The sequence below is a fragment of the Sceloporus occidentalis genome, unplaced genomic scaffold, assembly GCF_023333645.1.
Source record: "Sceloporus occidentalis isolate IW3139 unplaced genomic scaffold, rSceOcc1.0.p SCAF_49, whole genome shotgun sequence".
NCBI classification, from domain to species: Eukaryota; Metazoa; Chordata; class Lepidosauria; order Squamata; family Phrynosomatidae; genus Sceloporus; species Sceloporus occidentalis.
The window spans coordinates 6,081,667-6,102,727 of record NW_028317029.1 but is presented as its reverse complement, the minus strand read 5'-3'; the positions used below and the strand labels follow the sequence as shown (position 1 = coordinate 6,102,727).

The 21,061-nt window shown below is 41.2% G+C and overlaps 1 protein-coding gene across 1 annotated transcript; it reads left to right on the top strand.

Annotated features, from left to right (window-relative positions):
- Positions 1-1,332: 1,332 nt before the first annotated feature.
- Positions 1,333-20,493, top strand: LOC149288962 (phosphatidylinositol-3,5-bisphosphate 3-phosphatase MTMR6-like). Its single transcript, XM_089491210.1, has 14 exons — positions 1,333-1,356; positions 3,295-3,411; positions 4,576-4,738; positions 4,963-5,120; positions 5,737-5,865; positions 7,517-7,651; positions 7,891-8,023; positions 8,957-9,066; positions 14,705-14,830; positions 16,370-16,419; positions 17,134-17,334; positions 18,477-18,611; positions 18,697-18,823; positions 20,239-20,493. Exons 1-14 carry the CDS (start codon positions 1,333-1,335, stop codon positions 20,491-20,493), a joined length of 1,863 nt encoding a protein of 620 aa, XP_089347336.1.
- Positions 20,494-21,061: the final 568 nt, after the last annotated feature.

The window sequence follows — 21,061 nt, the reverse complement described above, 5'->3', positions numbered from 1 at the left end:
ATGTTACATAAAATATGGTGTTCTGTACCAATTAAAAGATGATACTTCCAGTATGTTTAGCACAATTACCTGCAGTTTTAGTTTTTTGGTGTATTTTGGTGATCTGATTATCCCACGTCATGTTTTTTAGTGGATAAAGTGGTGTCCTGTAGTCATGTGGAATGGATAATACTGATTGCCTTCTGAGGGTTTATTAATCACACATACCACAGGGCAGCACTTGACAGATCTATAGATTACAAATTTGTGATACATCTTCGCCTAATGTATCGGATCGCCTTAATCTGTCAGTTCTAGTTCTGTCATCGCTTTGAGCATATAGACTGTAAGAAGCGCGGCGGAAATTGTATAAAAATAAAGCATAATAATGATAAATGACTTCCTTCTGTGATTTATATATCAGCGATGTGTGAAATGTATGTATCTCTTGGGAAAGAAATGGCTGATTGTGGAAACTCATACACGATGCAGTTCTTGCATCTTCACATAAGAAACCCATGATTCTTCAGCCCGTCTCTGTGCCTTTGTTTCGCTTCTCCCTCCTAACACAACTAGCAAATGTCCCTTTTGGCCAGGAGTGTCCCAGTAGCCCATCTTGTGTTGGCCAACCGACCCAACCAATGTCCTAATTGCCCTTATGTGGAAAGGTACAGACGATGTATACAATGTGTCTCAGTGGGTGGCCGACTATGGATGGTTTATTCCCATGATTTTGTATAGTCCTGAACATGGACTCTTTATAAAATATAGGAAATGATTCTATCTATAATATCGCAGAATTTGTTGACTACATCAGGAAAATGGATATATCTGTACGAGTCGAAGAGAAGATGGATTCTTTAGACAAAGGTGATACCGTTTACTGGGCTAACATAGAAAGAGATAGAACTGCGTAAGCTTTCAGTACCACACAGATCTTTTCTTCAAATGAAGCAACTGTTTATTTCGTGTTGGCCCAATGAAATGCGTCCCCTTCAACTCTACATTAATTGTGGCGCTGTGTACATACAGCGGCTGCTAAAGTCTGTGACCTGCAGGTGGCGCTGTGTACATACAGCGGCTGCTAAAGCCTGTGACCTGCAGGTGGCGCTGTGTACATACAGCGGCTGCTAAAGTCTGTGACCTGCAGGTGGCGCTGTGTACATACAGCGGCTGCTAAAGCCTGTGACCTGCAGGTGGCGCTGTGTACATAGAGCGGATGTTCCCTTTGAAGCAGCTCGGGACCAGGAAGTGTCTCCCGGTAACAGCAGCAGCTGGTGCGGCAGGAAGCAAGGAGGGGCGGTCTAGCAGGGTACACTCGGTTCATGCAGCAGCATAAACAAGAGCCTAGAGATGGAGCACATCAGGACCACCAAGGTACCGGCCTACATATCCGATTGCATAACAGCAGCTGTGCCTGATTCATTTCCATGTCATAAAATATGAGCCATTTACACCTATGGTAATGTGCATCCTGGGACTTGTAGTCCTTGATGTAGGTAAAGAAGGACTGCTATTCCCTCAGCCAGGCATTTCTTTAGCATTCACCCACTGCCTGATGAGCATGGTGGGGCTGTATGTTTTGTATGTAGTCTGCCAACATGTCCTCATCTACACGGAGGGTTACCGAGCTCTTCCAGGAGCAGGGTGTGCGGATCTACCCCGCAAAGAAACGAGTAAAGCCCCTTTGGGGAAGGAGGGTTTGGATACATCATGTCTGCGCTGGACACACCTGTCCTAAGTACCATTAGATCAGTTTCCTCATCTTCGGGGCTTCTCACAGCGCCCCTGTTTAATGTGCCGAGCCCACTGTCTTGTGGAATAAGAATTATATTTTTAACTCCCTTCTTTTGTATCAATATCTGAACAATTAGCAAGACTGCCTTGGCTGTGAACAGGCGGGTAGCGCTGTACATGGGCACTACTTTCTTCATGGCGTTCTATGCCTTCAGCGCAGAATGTCATGAAGGTTTTAAGGGGTTGAATACAATGATTTCATTTTGATGTCCTTGCTTAATTTAGGGTTAAATGCAGGAGTAGCTGTTGCAGGTTGTAAACCCCCTGTAAATGAGTCATCAGTGACATCACATCTTTTTGGATAACCCAACAAGTGGAAACCCTGCAGCACCGAGTGATAGTTCCAACCAGTGTCCAATTCCTTTTCCCTCCTCCACTGTTATAACTAATTCTTCTTCCCCTGTGGCACCCTCACACTTTTACTTACTCCACTCTTCCATGTGTATGTATATATATATATATATATATATATATATATGTGTGTATGTATAATCTGTAACATAATTACAAAAGTATTTTCTAATGACCAATTAGCTTTGAGCTGAAACTTGGATCAGCGAACACAACGTGCCATTGGAACACAGGATAAAAATCATCCTTTTCCAACTACAATAATAATTTAACATTAACACCGTCTACGCTGTATTCCTGATCCATTTCATCTTATTTTAATGGATACAATTTTCATTTAAAAAATAAAACAATAGTGTGTGTATATGTATGTGTGTGTATATATATATATATATATATATATATATATATAAATAATACATACATACACACACAGTGTGTGTGAGATATATCTGGAACCTACTACCATGTAAACTCCAGTTCTCTCACAGCTCATCCCGTCAGACACGAGTAATGCCGTTCTTGTATTTGTACCGCACCGTGTGACACAACCGGCAGCAGACAGACTTCTGCGAAGCCAGTTGGGCCAATAAATAAACCTGTTCTAGCAGCCGGAATGTATTCCTACTGTTGTTGAATTCAGTCGCGTTTTGTGTTGCTGTTCAAACAGAAACGCCTGCGTGGTAAATATGACAGCGGCCGGCCGTTGTCATGGCGGTGTTGAGTTAATTTCCTTCCGTGGTTAATGCAGTTTATTGGGTATCACGGTATGTTAAATGTAACGCTTTCTTTTAAAGGGGCCTTGTAGCCTAAGCAATGTTTAACCGTTTTTGCAAAACTATTGTAAACTGTACACAGCGGCATGAGCCTGACTGCATGTAATGCAAGATAAAACATGAGATTTGCCCGGTCCGTGCAAACCTGTATGCAAATTCCAGCTCTGTGATCCCGTATGCAAATGAGTGATTTTTCCTTCTAGCCGTTCCTTTTGTTAGGTTGCATTCCCCCCCCCACACACAGCATACAGAAATCCTTTTTTCATTGTCATTTAAACAATAAGCAGGTTTTAAATGACAGGTTCCTTTTAGGAGTGCACCGTATTCTACAGACGGTGTATTTCTAGCGTGGAAATGCCATTTTAAATATCTTTTTGTCTTCTCCATGTAGGTGGAACAAGTGAAATTATTGGATCGGTTCAGTCCTAGCAACAAATCGACATCTGGGACGTTGTATCTGACGGCGACTCACTTACTCTTTATAGACTCCGTACAAAGGGAGATCTGGGTATGTACCTGCGCGTGGTTCACGCCAGCCGTATACCGGGTATTTAAGGGGAAGTCGTGCCTGTTCTTTTTCTATGTCTGTGCACAGAATTTCACGTTAAGCACAGAAAGCGTGTTTGTATGTACTCGCCAGCACTCACCTTCTCCCATCCCTTATAGGAGGCAGGGAGGTGGTGTGGCTATGATAAGTGGCGGTGCTAGCCATGCATGGGGCTGCGGCTAGTCGCAGTTACCTCCGGGGCACGTGAGTAGGAGCTCACTGTAGGGGAGGAAGCTGGATAGTAAGTGGGAGCAAACAAACAATGCGCCTCCGTCTTAAAGACATTAACCTGGAGGTGAAACCTGCTTCGATGATGGCCCCTAGAATTATTTCCATACCTACGTCTCTTAGTATGGACATTCTGCAGCTCTCTTTACATAAATGACAAACCTCCCATTTGCTGCGATCTGTTTACCACTTTTTACAAATCTTTTTTTTTATTATTTTTTTTTTATGTACTTCATTATAGTTTGGACAACCAAACATAGACCTTAAGGGATGAACACAAAATATTATATATATATATATATATATATATATATATATATATATATTCTGGCTCCTTGCATTTTTAGGAGGAATACATCCATAGAGACCAGGACAAGATAGATGCCGGCAGTAAATATTTAGGAGTCCTTGTTTTGGAGCAAATTAGACTATATTGAGGCCTTTATGTCTGTTGGTATTTGGAAGGTCCTCCATTCAAGTCCTCTAGCTTTCAAAAGATCTGTCAGTTGTTCACGTTAGTAAAATATAGGTTTTGCAAGAAAATGTAATGCTGAAATAGAACTGTACCAACATGGGGTAGGATATGGTGGTGCCCCTGTGCCACTTGCATGAGGGTCATAGTCCCCTAGTGGTGATTGGTCTTCAGGAACCAGCCCGTTTTGTATTAAAAAGGTCTGGGCAGGCCTGCGTAGAATCATTTCTACAGGAACTGATGTGGAGGAAGAAGACTTGTCGGAGAGGAAGAGGTAGTCCATGGCTGAATAGGGGTTTAGTGCAGTGCCCCCCATAAATGCTGCACCGTCCACAAAGGGCTACTAACTCCTCTAGCCTAGTTAAGGGATGTTATATTAACTCTGTGCTGCCTGCTGTGTTTCACGTGGGCTTGGTTTATTTTAGATATTACACCATCATATTGCTGCCGTGGAGAAACTCGCCTTGACTACCACGGGCTGTCCCTTGGTGATACAGTGTAAGAACTTCCGGGTGGTGCATTTTATAGTCCCTCGCGAGCGGGACTGCCATGACATTTACAACTCGCTTCTTCAACTTTCAAGGCCAGGTAGGTAAAACATTCCGCAATCTATTCATGTGGAATCAAGCACAGGTATGTTTAGCTACACGGTTATAGCTTATGTTATTTGCTTATGCATTAACATATAGTTTCATTTTAAATACATTTTACTAATTTCACATAACAGCTAAACCATCGATGTGCATGCGCTGAAGAGCTATGTTTCGGTTTATCTATTTTGTAAAATTATTTTTTTCCTTTTTCCCCATAAGTGATATATGATGACCTCTACGCGTTTTCCTATAATCCAAAACAAAAGGAAGCAGACAGGGTTCTCGGCTGGCAGCTTATTGACTTGAAAGAAGAATACCAACGCATGGGGGTGCCAAACGCCGACTGGCATCCCACTGATGTTAATCGGGACTATAAGGTAAAAACATCATTTAACAAACAAAAAAGGACCGTATTTGCTCAAAAATCATCTGAAAAAACGACGTAGTCTTATTTTTAAGGTGGTCTTTTATTCAGGCCTCAGATCCACGGCAACTGTACACAGCCTACTAAGCCTAGGGGCTTGTCACTCACCCTTGCTCGCTCGCTCTCATTCACTCTCTCACGCTCTCTGTCAGTGTCTCCCTACCATCTCCACCAACCGCTTCCCTGTCTCATTTTCCGCAGCTCCGCAGCTCCGCTTCTCTTGCCTCTTCTTCTTTTTCTGTCTTCTTTCTTCGTCCTCCTCTCCCCAGTATCGGCTCCATTAACCAGGAACTTCCGCACAATTCTGAATCCATACAGCAAAGCAAAGAATCAGCGCACACCCGCCAGATACACGCTGGACCCTATCTAATCCTATCTATGGCTATATTGCTTACCGTGTAGCCAAATCAGTGAGGCTGCATTACTTTTAATCTCGTCGGACATTATTAATGAGGCACTGTGTGTGTAAGAAGGGTTGCTAACCTTAATAACTAAAGTGACAACCGGTTTAAAGTTGTGTAGCAGCACTGCACCAAGTCGTTTGTCACATTGTGTTACATTCTTTGTAGGTATGTGATACGTATCCAAAAGAGCTGTACGTCCCAGTAACTGCAAGCAAGCCTATTATTGTTGGAAGTTCAAAGTTCAGAAGCAAAGGAAGGTTCCCGGTTCTATCGTATTATCACCAAGGGAAGCAGGTACATATTAATTCAGTCCGTGGGACCGGAGGTATTTGTCTATGACTGTATAATTGTGAATGGAGTAATCAGAGAAAAGTCGTTTGATTAAGAGACTATTGTCAGGTTGCATTGCCTGTATCAAGCCACATTTAAAACAATTAACTTTCTCTCTTGTAATTAAGTTCTGATAAACAAAAACCAAAAGTATTAAGAACAATTAGGATTAGGTCAAAGGTCTCAAAAAGCAGCAAATTATGCCGCAATCTAATGATATTCAAGAACAGATAAGAAACTTATTAAAGTTATTGACATCTATCAGTCTGGAAATCAGTCTACAAACCATTTGGAAGGCTCTGGGACGTTGAGAGCCGTTATCTACAAATGGAGAGAACGTTGGCACGGTGGTGAGCCTTCCCATGAGTGGCCGGCCTACTAAAATTCCTCCAAGAGCGCATCAACAACTCACCTAGGACGTCACAAAGGAACCCAGACTAACACGTAAAGCACAGAAGGCCTCGCTTGCCACAGTTAAAGTCAATGTTCATAATTACACAATGATAAAGAGACTGTGCAAAAACATCATCCATGGAAGAGAAAACAACCGCTGGCCAAATGAACAAAAAGTCTCGTCTCGTATCTTGCTGACCCTCAAGACTTTTGGGATAATATTTCGGAGACTGATGAGTCAAAAGTGGAACCTTTTGGAAGACATGGGTCCCGTTACATCTGGCATAAAGCTAACACACCATTGCACTATAGGAGATCATGCCCTGGTGGTAATAGTATGATTGTCTGAGGCTACTTTGGTGCTTCAGACCTGGGCAAGTTTCCATAATTGATGGAACCCTAACTTCTGTTCTCTACCAGAAAATCCTGGAGGGGAATGTCCAGCCATCAGTTCATGGCCTAAATCTCAAGCGCGGTTGGGTTATGCAGCAAGACGGTCAAAGGCAGACAAGAAAGTCCACCTCTGAATGACTCAAAGGATACAAAATGAAGGTTTTTGGGCGGCTGAGTCAAAGTCCTCAATCTGATTGAGATGCTGTGACGTGACCCTAAAAAGGCCGTTCGTGCTCGAAAACCCTCCAGTGTGTCTCTACTGAAACAATCCTGCCAAGAAGAGCGGGCCAAAATTCTTCCTCGGCAATGAAAAAGACTCATTGCCAGTTGTTGCTGCCAAGGGTGGTACAACCAGTTATTAGTTGTAAGGCGGCAATCACATGGGTGATATAGGTTTTGATTAAAAGCTGCACTTTGTGTTCAATCACATTGTCTTTGTCTTATATTAAAATTGGTTGGGTGATCAGAAACATTTAAATGAGACAAATAAGCAAATAGAAGAAATCGGGAAGGGGGCACAGCGCTGTAAAATCGTGTCCAGTGAATGGATCACCCCCCCCCATCAACATACTCTAAATGCACTGGATATAATTATTCATTACAAGGCAAGGAGGTGAACACCGAGTAGGCTAATTCTCATTGATCTCTATACTTTGGCGATCAGAGATTGAATAGACGATGAGTTCCCTGAAGTAGAAAACCAAGTTAATACCACATTTAAACTTTCCACGCTTCCAAGTGTCTAGAAGCATTAGTTATGTGTTTGTTACATTTTCCGAATAACTTATCGTTGCCATCTATTGACATTCTCTATTTTTCCGTGTATCAGGCAGCCATTTGTAGATGCAGTCAGCCTTTGTCCGGCTTTAGCGCAAGGTGTTTGGAGGACGAGCACATGTTACAAGCCATTAGCAAAGCCAACCCCTCGTGCCGATCGATGTATGTCATGGACACAAGGCCAAAGGTAAGTCGTTCTATTTAAACGTCTATTTCTCTCGGGATTTCACTGACTCGGCTCAATGCTGGTTGAGGATAATTGAAGTTTGGACGTTGTTGAATAGCCCCCTATATGTGTTAACTTATTTAAAATTATTCATTTTTAAAATCTGTAACTTATGTTACGCTTCGTAACTTCAATAATCAGAAGAGGTGGAGTTAGAAACTTTGCTTTCTAAGGAATAAAATTTCTCTGAATTTCTACAGCTGAACGCAATGGCTAACAGAGCAGCTGGCAAGGGATATGAGAACATAGACAACTACGCCAACATTAAGTTCCAGTTCGTCGGAATTGAAAACATTCACGTCATGAGATCCAGCCTGCAAAAGCTCTTAGAAGGTAATGGCTCGTTTCTTTAATTATAACCTGTGTGGTTGTTGTCTTTTATGTTGCAGCGTGGGTTAGAAAATCATGTAGAAAAAATAGCATTTCTGTAAACATAAAATTGCTAGTACCGCCTTCGGTAGCCACCATTCGGACCGGCTGTATGTAAATAATCAAAAGCTGTGAAAGGAAGCTTGTTGTCATTTTGAAACTGGCTAAAGATCTCTGTCCTGTTTAGCGATGGACCTACATACACGATACGGACAGAAGTATTGGGATGCCTCGCCATGTCTAAATACATAATGTGTAGTTGGTCCCCCTCTTCTGGGAAGACTTTCCACAAGATTTTGGAGAGTTTTTGCGGGAATTTGCCCATTCATTCAGTAATTTGTGAGGTCAGGCACTGATGTTGGATGAGGTCAGGCCCCATTCCAGTTCATCCCAAAGGATGGGGTTGAGGCCAGGGCTCATCCAACCATGTCTTTATGGACCTTGCTTTGTTTATTGGGGCGCAGTCATGCTGGAAAAGAAAAGGGCCTCCCCCAAACTGTTCCCAGTTGGAAGAATAACGTCCAAACCATCTTGGTATGTCGTAAAAGTCCCTGTTGGTGTAATGCTCAGGTGTCTCAATACTTTTGTCCATATAGTGTATAATATTATGTTGCAATTATGATACAAACTTAAAGGGACAGTTTTATGTCCCTGACAGTAAAGAAGAATGTATGTACTTTATGAAATGTGAAAACAGAATTTGATGGCAAATAACAGATACAACATTAGCATATTCGTAGATCGATTCGGTGGTATAGCGTGAAGCACATGCTTGACTGGCTAATAGACAACAAACACAACTTCCTAAAAAAACCTAATAATTCGTTTTACTGTTAAAGGAGTTGCTATGATGTGCAGAAAGGTGTTTTATGTCCTGTTTTTGTCTTCTTTTCTTAGTCTGTGGGACAAAAGCCTTGTCGGTAAATGAATTTTACAGTGGCCTGGAAAACTCAGGGTGGCTGCGACACATCAAAGCGGTGCTGGACGCATCGGTCTGCCTGGCTAAGGTAATTCACATAAGTGGAGAACTTGCTATTCATCCTGCAGTTCATGTATAGATAATAAGTATACAGTATGTACATCTGTCTTAAGAATTCCACCCTACTCAATGTCAGCCAGCTCAGTAGTAGTCCCTAGACGCAGGCAGCTACTCCTGTACCGCTGGTGCATCAATCTCTCTGTATCCTGTTTCTGCTGCTTAATTGGATATTTAATTTTCTGTGTTGGGATATGATGTCATACACTGAACACTGCTGAAAGTGTGAGCGGTGCAAGACACAGAGCTCGTGCTTCACCTACTAAACACCAGGGACAGGGCTTGCAGGAGGTAAATGCTGCCTTTAGTCCTTAAGGCTCAATTCCCCTCGTGCCGGTTTGGGTTGTTATATCAGCCATTTTTTTTTCTCAAGGCCAAAGCTGATTTTTGTATGTTACTGACCACCACCTCTAAAGCGCTTCCCCACATGGTGGATGTTTAAATGTAATTAAGTACCGTATTTGCTCGATTATAAGACGACCCTATAGGAAAAAAGTTTTACCAGTAAATGTTAATTCATATAAACTATTTTTTTTAATAAAAGCTATGATTGAGAAAAATATTTTGGTTTTATTTCCTTCTATTTTCCAACCTGCCCCCCCCAGTTATGCACATCTGCCCCAGAAATGCCTTATACCCCCTATATGCCACTGTGCCCTATGATATGCCTTTTAACGCTATATGCCACTGTGCCTCCAGAAATGCCTTTTAACCCTCTATATGCCACTGTGCCCCATGATATGCCTTTTGACCCCCTATGTGCCACTCTGCCTCCAGAAATGCCTTATACCCCTATATGCCACTCTGGCATTTAGAGGGTTAAAGGGCATATTATGGTTAAAAAGGCATTTCTGGAGGTAAAGCAGCATTAAGGGGGTTAAAAGGCATTTCACAGAGCACTCTGCCTACAGAAATGCCTTATGCCCCCCATTTAACACTCTTCCCCCCCCCCAAACTTACCGGAGCTTCTGAGTCCCCTGTCATGTAGCTGGGGCAGCGTGTAGAGCTCTACGCGATTCGCGTAGACAACTTACGCTGCAGCCAGAAGGAGGTGTGGCTAGCAGTGGGGGTTGTCTGCGTCCATCGCGCATACCTTCCCTGACTGTCAGAGAGAATTTGCTGCGCCGGTGCCGGGAACTCTGATCTCTGACAGCCGGGGAAGGTCTGCGCGATGGATGCAGACAACCCCCGCTGCTAGCCACACCTCCTTCCGGCTGCAGCGGTTACACACTGGGGACACCGGCTACACACTGGGGACTCAGAAGCACCGGTAAGTGGGGCGGGGGGCGGGAGACAGGAGGATCCAGGTGCCCTGCAGCTCTGCGGGGGATCTGGATCTTAGTCGTCTATTTGAGGTCTGATTATAAGACGACACCGATTATAAGATGAGATATATTTTCAGAGCATTTGCTCTGAAAAAAACCTAGTCTTATAATCAAACAAATACGGTAATTGGTTTAGTTCTGTGACATACGTAATACATCCTGCATTATAGGTGACCGCCAGTGGCACGTGACTATTAGATGTGTCCTGGAAAAAATAAACGATATGGCCGTGGTTCTCCATTGAGTGGAAAGCAGCCAAGTCACAACTGCTCACTGTTGGTTACAGCACAGGCTAAGTGAAAAGAACACGTGTATTATTTATTAAACTGGCAACACATTTGCATACTTATTAAAAACCTTGGAAAAGAAAAAATGTCGGTGCGCTAAGCTAGTCACAGGCTCAAATAATACAAATGTATAATATGAGGCCTACCAAACAGGGTGAGTGCGCTGCTAATACAGTGTGTTGGCTGTACAATGTATACAAAAAACAAAAACTGTCTGCGCTTCTCACCCTAATAAAGTTGGCAACAAATATATAAACATAATATAAATGAGAGGTTTTGGTTATATGAATTGGTTATATGAAGTTGCCAACTTTATTAGGGTGAGAAGCGCAGACAGTATTTTATTTTTTATTAAAAACCTTGCCTGTGTAATGTAAGGACATTTTAGTACATTACATATTTTTTAATTAGCGAGATAGTCATGTGTAGTTTATTCTTGACTTAGAAATAGGAGTCAGGTTTTGATATATTTTCCCATTAATTCCAGGCTGCTATACGGTGTTCCTAAGTCGTATGTATTATGTATAGTAGCGACATGCAGAAATGAAATGGAACTTGGTGTTATAGCACAATGGGGAGAATGTTAGTGTGCGGGATGTAGACGTGCAGAAAGTCCACTAGATGGCAGTATTATCCTATATGAACACCCGTCGCGCACGCACACGCACGTTTACGGAACGTATTGGCCGGCGAGTTCTCCCTGCATAATACACCTTGCATCTATTCACTCCATATCTAATATAACTGCGTGTAGGTAAACGCCAGTCTCACAAGTGCAATGACAAGCAGTTATGAGAGAGTTCATGATGCATAATAATAATAAATGCATGGACTGACAGGAGAATTTTGTTGTTTATAACGTAGGTCCGCTTTGAACCTCTTATCATCTCTCTTCTGCCGTTGTTTCAAATGAGTGTTGGCTAAGGCTTTCACAAATATCCCTATAATTACACAAAGTTAGTATGTATTCGGTGCCAAGTTTGGGTTTCCAGCTACCCTTTTGAGTGCGATATGAGTTGTCCCCAAATAGGTTTACATTACAAATAAGGCATGTTAGACGGGGGATATGATATTTTTATACAAGTACACACGGACACAATACCAACTTCTCTGTGATGACCCGTTCACTAATAGGACTGCAAAGAACACAAAAATTCACTTAAAACAGCAAAAATGGTTCTTTGCAGTAATACTTTTGGATACAATAAAGATGTGGCATTCACTACTCACAGATGTTGTGTTATGAAAATTTTAAATATGGGCTGGATTTATTTTTAGCAAATAAGAATATACAGGAACATAATGGGTTAAAAGGAAAATAACCCCCCCCCATCTTCTGGATAACAACAAGGTTGAGCTTGATGTACTTGTGTACTTGTGTTTTTCTTAACCTAAATGACTATGTTCGGAGCATCTGTGTCATATCGCTGCCCTATAGCCCCTAGTCTATGAAGCGGAGCGGATAATCGCTTTGTGTGCTTTTCACGTCTTGTTTCCAGTGCTCGGTGACGGCGGGGTAACTGCTGCCTGTAGGGGTGCGTGGAATTGTCTGTTTACTGGAGGGCATTGGGAAAAGCTTCTGACAAAACACATAGGGGGTTATACAGCTCTGACTCTCTGATAATTCGGTCTCGTGTTGCTCGCCCCAGCGTGGCCAAGCATTCACTTGTGACCCATTTCTGCAAAGCATGAAATCGCTATACAGTAGATCAAAACCCTGGCTATTGCATTGTTTATTGATACTGTTTACAACGAAGGCTAAATTTTAGTTCAACTGATCTACGCTTCTTAGTGGTTTTCCTAATTAACAGAACATTTATTCAATGTTTCATTAAGTTATTTAGCCATCATTTTTTTTCAGAATTTTTTTAAAATGTTTTATCTCAGCTGGTGCCTAACCCTAATTCTATAAACATATTAAGCTTTATAAATATTTCACATCTGATATATTGATTTGACGACAAAGATTTCTCAAATTTATTTTTCATATAATTAATATATATATATATATATATATATATATATATATATATATACTACTGTTCAAAAGGGTTTTCGAATGAACAACACTTAAATTTGGATTAGCGAGTACAATGTGCCATTGGAACACAGGAGTGATGGGAGTGATAAAGGCCTCTGTACGCCTATAAAGATATAAAAATCTGCCGTTTCCAGCTACAATAGTCATTTACAACATTAACAACGTCTATGCTGTATTTCTGATTCATTTCATGTTATTTTTCTTACAAAAGTTGTTTTTCTTTCAAAAACAATGGTGTTTCTAGGTAACTCAAAATTTGCCAATTTAGTGGCAAGAAAAAGTAAATGAAACCTTTGTAATTACTGCCTTTTTGTTTGCATTAATTGTTCATAAAATTTGATGTTATTTACATCTAAGTCACAAGTAAAGACAAACCCAATGTGCTGAAGCGAATAACACGCAAACAATGATAATCTTTTTATGTCTTTATTGAACACATCCATTAAACATTCACAGTGCTGATGGGAAAGGTAAGTGAACCCTTGGATTTAATAACCAAGGGTTATTCGGCAGCAATAACGTCAAACAAGCTCTTCCAAGAGCTGCAGATTAGACCTGCACAACATTCAAGTGGAATTTAAGATTGTTCTTCCTTACAGAAGCGCTTAAGCTCAGTTATGTTCTCCTTGGCTTCTTTATAGTTGCGGTTTGGGATATATTTTTCTGTTGAAGTAGCTCTAAAACACTCCTGCAATCCCATTTCATTGATTGGACTCCATGTTTGAAAACTCCTGACTCCAATTAGCTTTTGTTGAAGTGATTAGCGTAGGGGTTCGCATACGTTTTTTTTCTTTCTTCTTCAACCTACACTGTTAATGTTTTGAGTGATGTAGTCAATATTGACAATAACAATACAATCACTTCTGTGTTTTTTATATATATATATATATATATATATATTATATATTTATTTTAAAAATATATATATATATATTTTCTTCCTTGAAAGCCAGAGTGCCAGGGGATTTTGTTCACCCACTTAGTATGCGAGTCAGGGATTTTGATCCAACGAGACGGAGTCTGATTGCTCCTCACCTCTGTCAAGCAGGAGCTGTGTTTATTCCTGCTTGGAATTAGAATTAGAAAAAGAGACTCTCACTAATTCTCTGTTAAGATAAATCATCTTAACACAACTGCTTAAACCTACACTCACGCGAACCTCACTCATTTTAATTTAAATGAAAGCAGACCTGGTACTTCATTAAATGCTGGTAATTAGTGAAGACCTGATTATAGGGGGTGATAGGGATACTACGGTATAAGATGTTGGAGAATGATTTAAAATTATTCACATTTTGGTTATCTCGAGTATGTATGTGACACCTAGTAATGAGCCTTAAACTCATTCTTCAACTACTCTGTACCAGTGTATCTTTTTTACCAGTAACCACTGTATACTTATCCACACAATAACGAGTTATGGCAGATAGAGACTGAAGGTTTAGAGGGCCGCGGTCATTAGAAACTTTTCTACAATGTTGCAGTCGACAAACACAGGTGTCCAGCATGGTGACATCAATCTGCAGGCCAAAAACACAACGTTGATATCTAAAATAGTTTTTTTTTTTCCTTTTTTTTTTAGCAGAAATCATTAAAGAAAACTGATCCTTATCTTACTTCTAAGCATACAATGTCACACTCCAACACACTGCTGTCTTCCAGGTGGTAGACCTTCCTTGATGATGTACTAGTGTGTGAAGGGTGCTGGGGTTAGTTTTTATTAAAAGAAACAAAAAGTTGCATACCCCCCAACGTTTCAGGTATCAGGATCAGGAAATCTTTGTGGCCAGACGTGGCTCAAGATGTCAAGTTGTCCTTATCCTATCTAACATATGACTTAACCTTATGTACGCAAGCTGTGGTGAGCAGAACACACGTACATTGTAATACTAATAATATAGCCTGGAGGCAGGTTTCCCTCTATCTCTCACCGTCCCGTTCTCTCTCCGTTTGCAGGCCATACACGATGAGGGTGCCAGCGTACTGGTCCACTGCTCGGACGGCTGGGATCGTACTTCTCAAGTATGCTCTTTGGGGTGCTTGCTGTTAGATCCGTTTTACAGGACGATAAAAGGATTGATGGTGAGTTATAGTGGAGGAGTTTTAAGCCGCATGATTAAATCATCAATGAGGCAGATTGCTCCCTTCAGCAAACGGATATCTGCATTTATGAGGACGTAATAAAATTAATTTGATGCCTTGCATCAAATAACTGCCTCTACTTCCAAATACACTTTTAGATGGAAACATCATATACAACAAAACCCTTTTGCTTGGTTATTTGGTCTGTTGTTTTCTGCCTTATGTGGTCCTTGTCTTCCGGTATATACAGTGCTGTGAAAAAGTATTTGCCCCTTGATTTCTTCGATTTTTGCATATTTGTCACATTTAAATATTTCAGATCATCCAACTAATTTTAATATTAGACAAAGATATCTTGCGTGAACACAAAATGCTGTTTTTAAATGATTTCTTGTACAGATGGAAAAGAGCTATCCATCCATACCTGGTGCTATGTGAATTTATAATTAGGTTCAGTTTCACTAGACGCACCCAGGCATGATTACTGGCTTTGTAAACCAAGATGACCCCCGAGACTTTTGTCATAATATTCTATGGACTAATGAGTGAAAAGTGTAACTTTTGGGAAGACATGGGTCCCGTTACATCTAGGGTAAAGCTTACACAGGATTCCACAGTAAGGACATCATACTAACAGTCAAACACGGTGGTGGTAGTGTGATGGTCTGGGGCTTCTTTGCTGATTCAGGACCTCGGCGACTTGCAATAATTGATGGAACCATGAATCCTGCTCTCTACCAGAAAATACAGAGGGGGGATGCCCAGCCATCAGTTTGCAACCCAAAGCGGAAGTTGGGTTATGCAGCAGGACAATGATCTGAAGAACACAAGTCCACTTCTGAATGGCTTTGAAAGAAACAAAATTAAGGTTTTGGGGAGGACTAGTGAAAGTTCTGACTTTGATGCTGTAGCAGGACCTTGGAAAACTCTTCAAAGTGAATTAAAACAATTCTGCCAAGAAGAGTGGCCAAAACTTCTCCACAGCGACATAAGACTCATTGCCAGTTATCACAAACATTTGATTGTAGTTGTTGACACCAAGAGTGGCACAACCTGTTTTTACATTTAGGGGTGCAATTACTTTTTCACATAGATGATATAGGTTTTAATTATCTCTTCACCTTTTGATAAATGAAAATGTAAGAGCTGCATTTTGTTTTTACTCACATTGTTTTTTGTTTTTTTTAATTATATTATTGTGAAATTAGTTGGATCATGGCATAAACAATAGAATGTCTCAGTCTTATTCACCCAGGTGGACATTCTGACATTCTATGGCATTGCCGTAAAGAGTTAGCTCAGTGTGGTGTTTGAGCAGTGAGCGTCACCCAAAATATCACATGGCTGACAGCAATGGCGGCCTCCAGGTCTGCAGATGATGTTTATTGGAACAAAATGAAATGGAACCACTTTTGTCAATGTTGAGCGACATTACTGCATACAGCACTGAATAATATTTGCATGATCTGTATGATATAAATATGACAAGACATACGTGTAATTGACATGTAACCCAAGTCTCCTCGCTTTACCCCACAGGTTTTAATTGAGAAGGACTGGATTTCATTTGGTCACAAATTTTCAGAAAGGTGAAAAACTTATAGGGGGGACCACTAAGGACTGATAGAAAAATATCACTTATATGTAACAGTGTTACCTTGTTACTTAATGTGCAGAAACGCATTAATATAATATTAGCCAGCCTCAGCTTATAGTCTTAATCATTATGTCAGATGTTTGGTGCCATTAGGGCCAGATTTCCCATAAAGCATGCTGCGTATGGGTGTAGATGAATGTTCATCCCGTTCATATCGTACTTTCTGACTTACTATATTCATATCTGCTGCGAGTAAGATTAAGCATGGGAGCCATTTGTTTGTTCATTATGTCATTGTCTAAACCATATTACGTGCTTCATCCTACAACTGTGTTGTTGTTGTTGTTGTTTTACCCGCATAAGTTATAGTATGATTTGTCTGAGCATCCTTTTGTTCTATAACTTCAAGGGAGGGATGTAGATGGAGCTGGGGACGAAGTGTACAGGTCTAAGTCCCTTCCCTCATCTTTCCCCCAGCTATGACCCACCAATCTGTGCTATACGCAGAATACACTTCGTCCTTCATTGTGGTTTAAGATTAGAAACCAATACTAGTGCAGAGGTGAAAATGAGCAATCAGCGGGACCGTTCCATTGGCTGCCACGGTGATTGCATCACCTCTAGGACTTTACACTAGAAGAGCTCTTTAGACATAATCCCCAATGCTTTATTCTTCTCATATGTTGAGTATCCGTTTTCCTTCTAGGTGTGGGCAGCTAGACAGTGAATCGAAGGAGGTGTCCCCGGTGTTCACACAGTTCCTGGAGTGTGTTTGGCACCTGATGGAACAGTTTCCACGAGCCTTCCAATACAATGAGACGTTCCTCCTTCAGATCCATGAACACGTCCATTCGTGCCAGTTCGGAAACTTCTTAGGAAACTGCCAAAAGGAGAGAGAAGAACTGAGGTATGTGGGGGAAAGGGCTCCTCCATATACGTAGTGCTATTTAAAACAAAAGCAAACCACTATTTTATTTCCATAGCAACCACTGGAATAGCCCAATGGTTGATGATTCCTTTTTTTAAGCTTTTGGTATTATCCCTGTGTATAAAACAGGGCTCATAGTAATTACGAACGCACACAGCCAAAGTGACCGTGAATCGGGGGCTCTTGATTGCTGTAGCAAATCCCCTTTAATGTCAGTGAATCTAAAGAGAAGGTATAATTAATTAAGAATCAAAACTAATATTTCATAGCCAGTAAAATGTTCATAAATCTGGATATATTGGCCTCAAATCTCCCCTCCTGTGTGACCAATATGAGCCAAGCAGCTGTGATGCTACATGCATGCATGTATGTAGAAGAACATATAACATCTATCTGATACCGCTTTCCTTATGGGATTCAGCGGTTTTAACAAAACCCATTTACATTTCTCAACCTCAGTTAAACTACCGGGATAATACAGATTTTGTCAGAAATGTTGTTTTGGCTAAATCTCCATGAATGCAACATAAAATAAAAGAAATAATTGTCATGTCCCGGTCCTGATACATCCATACAGAGGTACATGCGATGCCGCGGACACTGTGGAATACTTTTACAGCATTAAATGAATACAAAATGGGTTAGACAGATTAATTTTCCGCTAATTTGCATGTGTTGATAATCCTCAGTAATTAGGTTAATGTTCAAAAGCAGTATGTGCCTGGATTATTCATCGCCTATTCCCAGATTAATCTTGAAAGCGCGATCATTTGATTCATTACAGATTATTTTGTTTGCAGCACATATATGTGTGTGTATATATGTATGTATGTATATGTGTATATATATATATATATATATATATATATATATATATATATATAATATGTAATGTTTATGTAAAACTTTTAGAAACAGTTTATTTTTGTCTGATTCACTGAAATCGCCTCTGAAATTAACCTCTAGTTTGAGACATACTTCCTAGTGTAGAAATGGGCAATGGGGCTGCCTCCGCCGCTGTCACACTGCTATTCCCATGAACCAGAGACGGTCTGCAAGAGCATGATGGGAGTTATGCAAGAAAAAATATACTTGACATTATGTTTCATATATTAATGTAGATTACAGGAGAAGACATATTCCTTGTGGGCACATCTTCTGGACGAGGAAAGCAAGTATCGCAATCCTCTCTTCGATCGGGACTCCTTGAAGACACTTGAATATCTGGAACCAAACACAATACACTTCAATTTCAAGTAGGTGTCTCTTGCGGTTCGTACTGTTAACAGTGGGATTGCTTCGGGGGCATCCCTATCCTCACGGTTTCTTATTTGCATGCAGGTTTTGGAGAAACATGTATCACCAGTTTGATCTCTCCATGCACCCCAGACAGTCTGTCTGTGGTCTCCTTTTAAAGATGGCCGACGAAAGCAGAGTTTTTGAAGATGAACTCAAACAACTACAGCTGGTGAGCATCGTTTAATCTCCTTAATTAATATGCATGTGCTGATCATGAATAATATATATCTTGGTTATCAGCAGAGAGAAGTTTATTTCAAAGGAGGAGAAACATTAGGGCAAAAAGCCATAATGTAAAACTAGAGGGTCAGTGGCTTAGATGTAATGTAAGAGGGTTGTATCTAAGTGGCACTGCCTCCCAGCAGGTTAAAACAGTAAGGACATCTAAACATCACTGGGATAGCTATATGGATATCCTGATTATACGAGACCAAGGACCAAATAGGGTTTGCTTTTTTCCAGTTGGGAAAGAGGGGCTGAATAGTGCTTGTTTACCTTCAAGTTCTATGTTCCTTGTTCTAACCCCTTAAGGACAATGGGCGGTCCCAAAACCCTTTGAAAACAAATGCACTAAGGGGTATACATTTCTATATAAACTTTGCGGATGTGGAACCGTGGTCATCAAGTACGTTTTGCGATATGTTCCATAATATACAGCCTAGAGGATCATGAGATTAGCCGGTATTAGCTGTTGTTGAGTTGTGGGAGATTTAGTTCAACTGCTTTCAACCCATAGATTTACTACCACTGACAGCACAGTGACAGCACAATGAAATCTGTAACACTTTACAGACGCCGATCCTAAAACCAGTAATCCAATAACACATACAGTGCTGCTCAGCACGGTGTCTATATGTACAGAGCTGCTCAGCGCGTTGTCTATACCTACAGAGCTGCTCAGCACGGTGTGTCTATACCTACAGAGCTGCTCAGCGCGGTGTGTCTATACCTACAGAGCTGCTCAGCGCGGTGTGTCTATACCTACAGAGCTGCTCAGCGCGGTGTGTCTATACCTACAGAGCTGCTCAGCGCGGTGTGTCTATACCTACAGAGCTGCTCAGCGCGGTGTGTCTATACCTACAGAGCTGCTCAGCGCGGTGTGTCTATACCTACAGAGCTGCTCAGCGCGGTGTGTCTATACCTACAGAGCTGCTCAGCGCGGTGTGTCTATACCTACAGAGCTGCTCAGCGCGGTGTGTCTATACCTACAGAGCTGCTCAGCGCGGTGTGTCTATACCTACAGAGCTGCTCAGCGCGGTGTGTCTATATGTACAGAGCTGCTCAGCACGGTGTCTGTACCAACAGAGCTGCTTGGCACGGCGTCTATAAACCGAGAGAGGGGGTTTTATACATGTGTAATTCTTTTTTTAAGCTTATGCGTTTAATTTAGTGCATTAGGAAAAGTAACAGATCTGCTTAAAAAGGACAATGATGCCCCAACTGTATTTAACGAATCAACCAATCAGTCCAAACATTGGGATGGGGTACCTGTGAATAGTGTTTGTGTAAAGTAATTCAGAAGATTGCCATGACTATAGCTTTAATACTGTTCTTTAGCTCTTTTAAATATGTCTGCTTTCACAGAAAATCCGAAATCTGAAGAAGGAAGAGTATGCAAGCAGTGACTCTATCTGTCTCACCATCGATGCATCGCCCAAGCTACAAGAATCTTGTTATAAGAAGGAGCAAGCGACTCTCCCTGGGAATGACGCCGTTCGGACTATAGAGGGCACCAACGCCGCAGACAACCGCTACGCCGAGTATACAAAGGAGCTGTCTAAATCCGAGTCCTCCTTTGTCAGTTTGGAGTTTGGAGTGGCTAAGATGACAGTTACTTAAAAGATGTCCTGGTCAAGCTTGACTTCTGTCTTCGATAAACTGTCTACTGATAATTTAACCTTCAAAACGCAGAATTCCACCTTTTACAATAGTGAACATATAAAAAAAAAATGGCTTTGGGTTAGGCTGGTTGATTCGTTTAGCCAAATATTACATTGTGTTCCTGGTTGTTTGGGACTGTTTAAAAGGACATAGAAGAAGCAAATATGTGTTTTGAAGCGCAGAGTCCGTTTGGTTTGGATGTTTTATGGGTTTATAGGTGTGTGAGATGGGGTTACCGGTTAACGCTGACTCGGCTTCTATACTGGACTGGAGGCTGTAAGAATGAATGCTGTCTGAACCCTGACTTCTAATTCATTCTAATTCAGTAGCTGCTGAATGTAGCCTAGTGCTGACCATGAGGACCCCTCCATCGATGTGCGATTCGATGCACTCTTTATTGTAGGGCCTTTCTTTTGGTTTAATTTAATGTTGAAACCAACCCAGATATTTGAAGTGGACCAGGTTCTTCAAACATATCTAGAAAATACAGAATACACGCTAAGGTTTACTCATTTATTGAGATTCT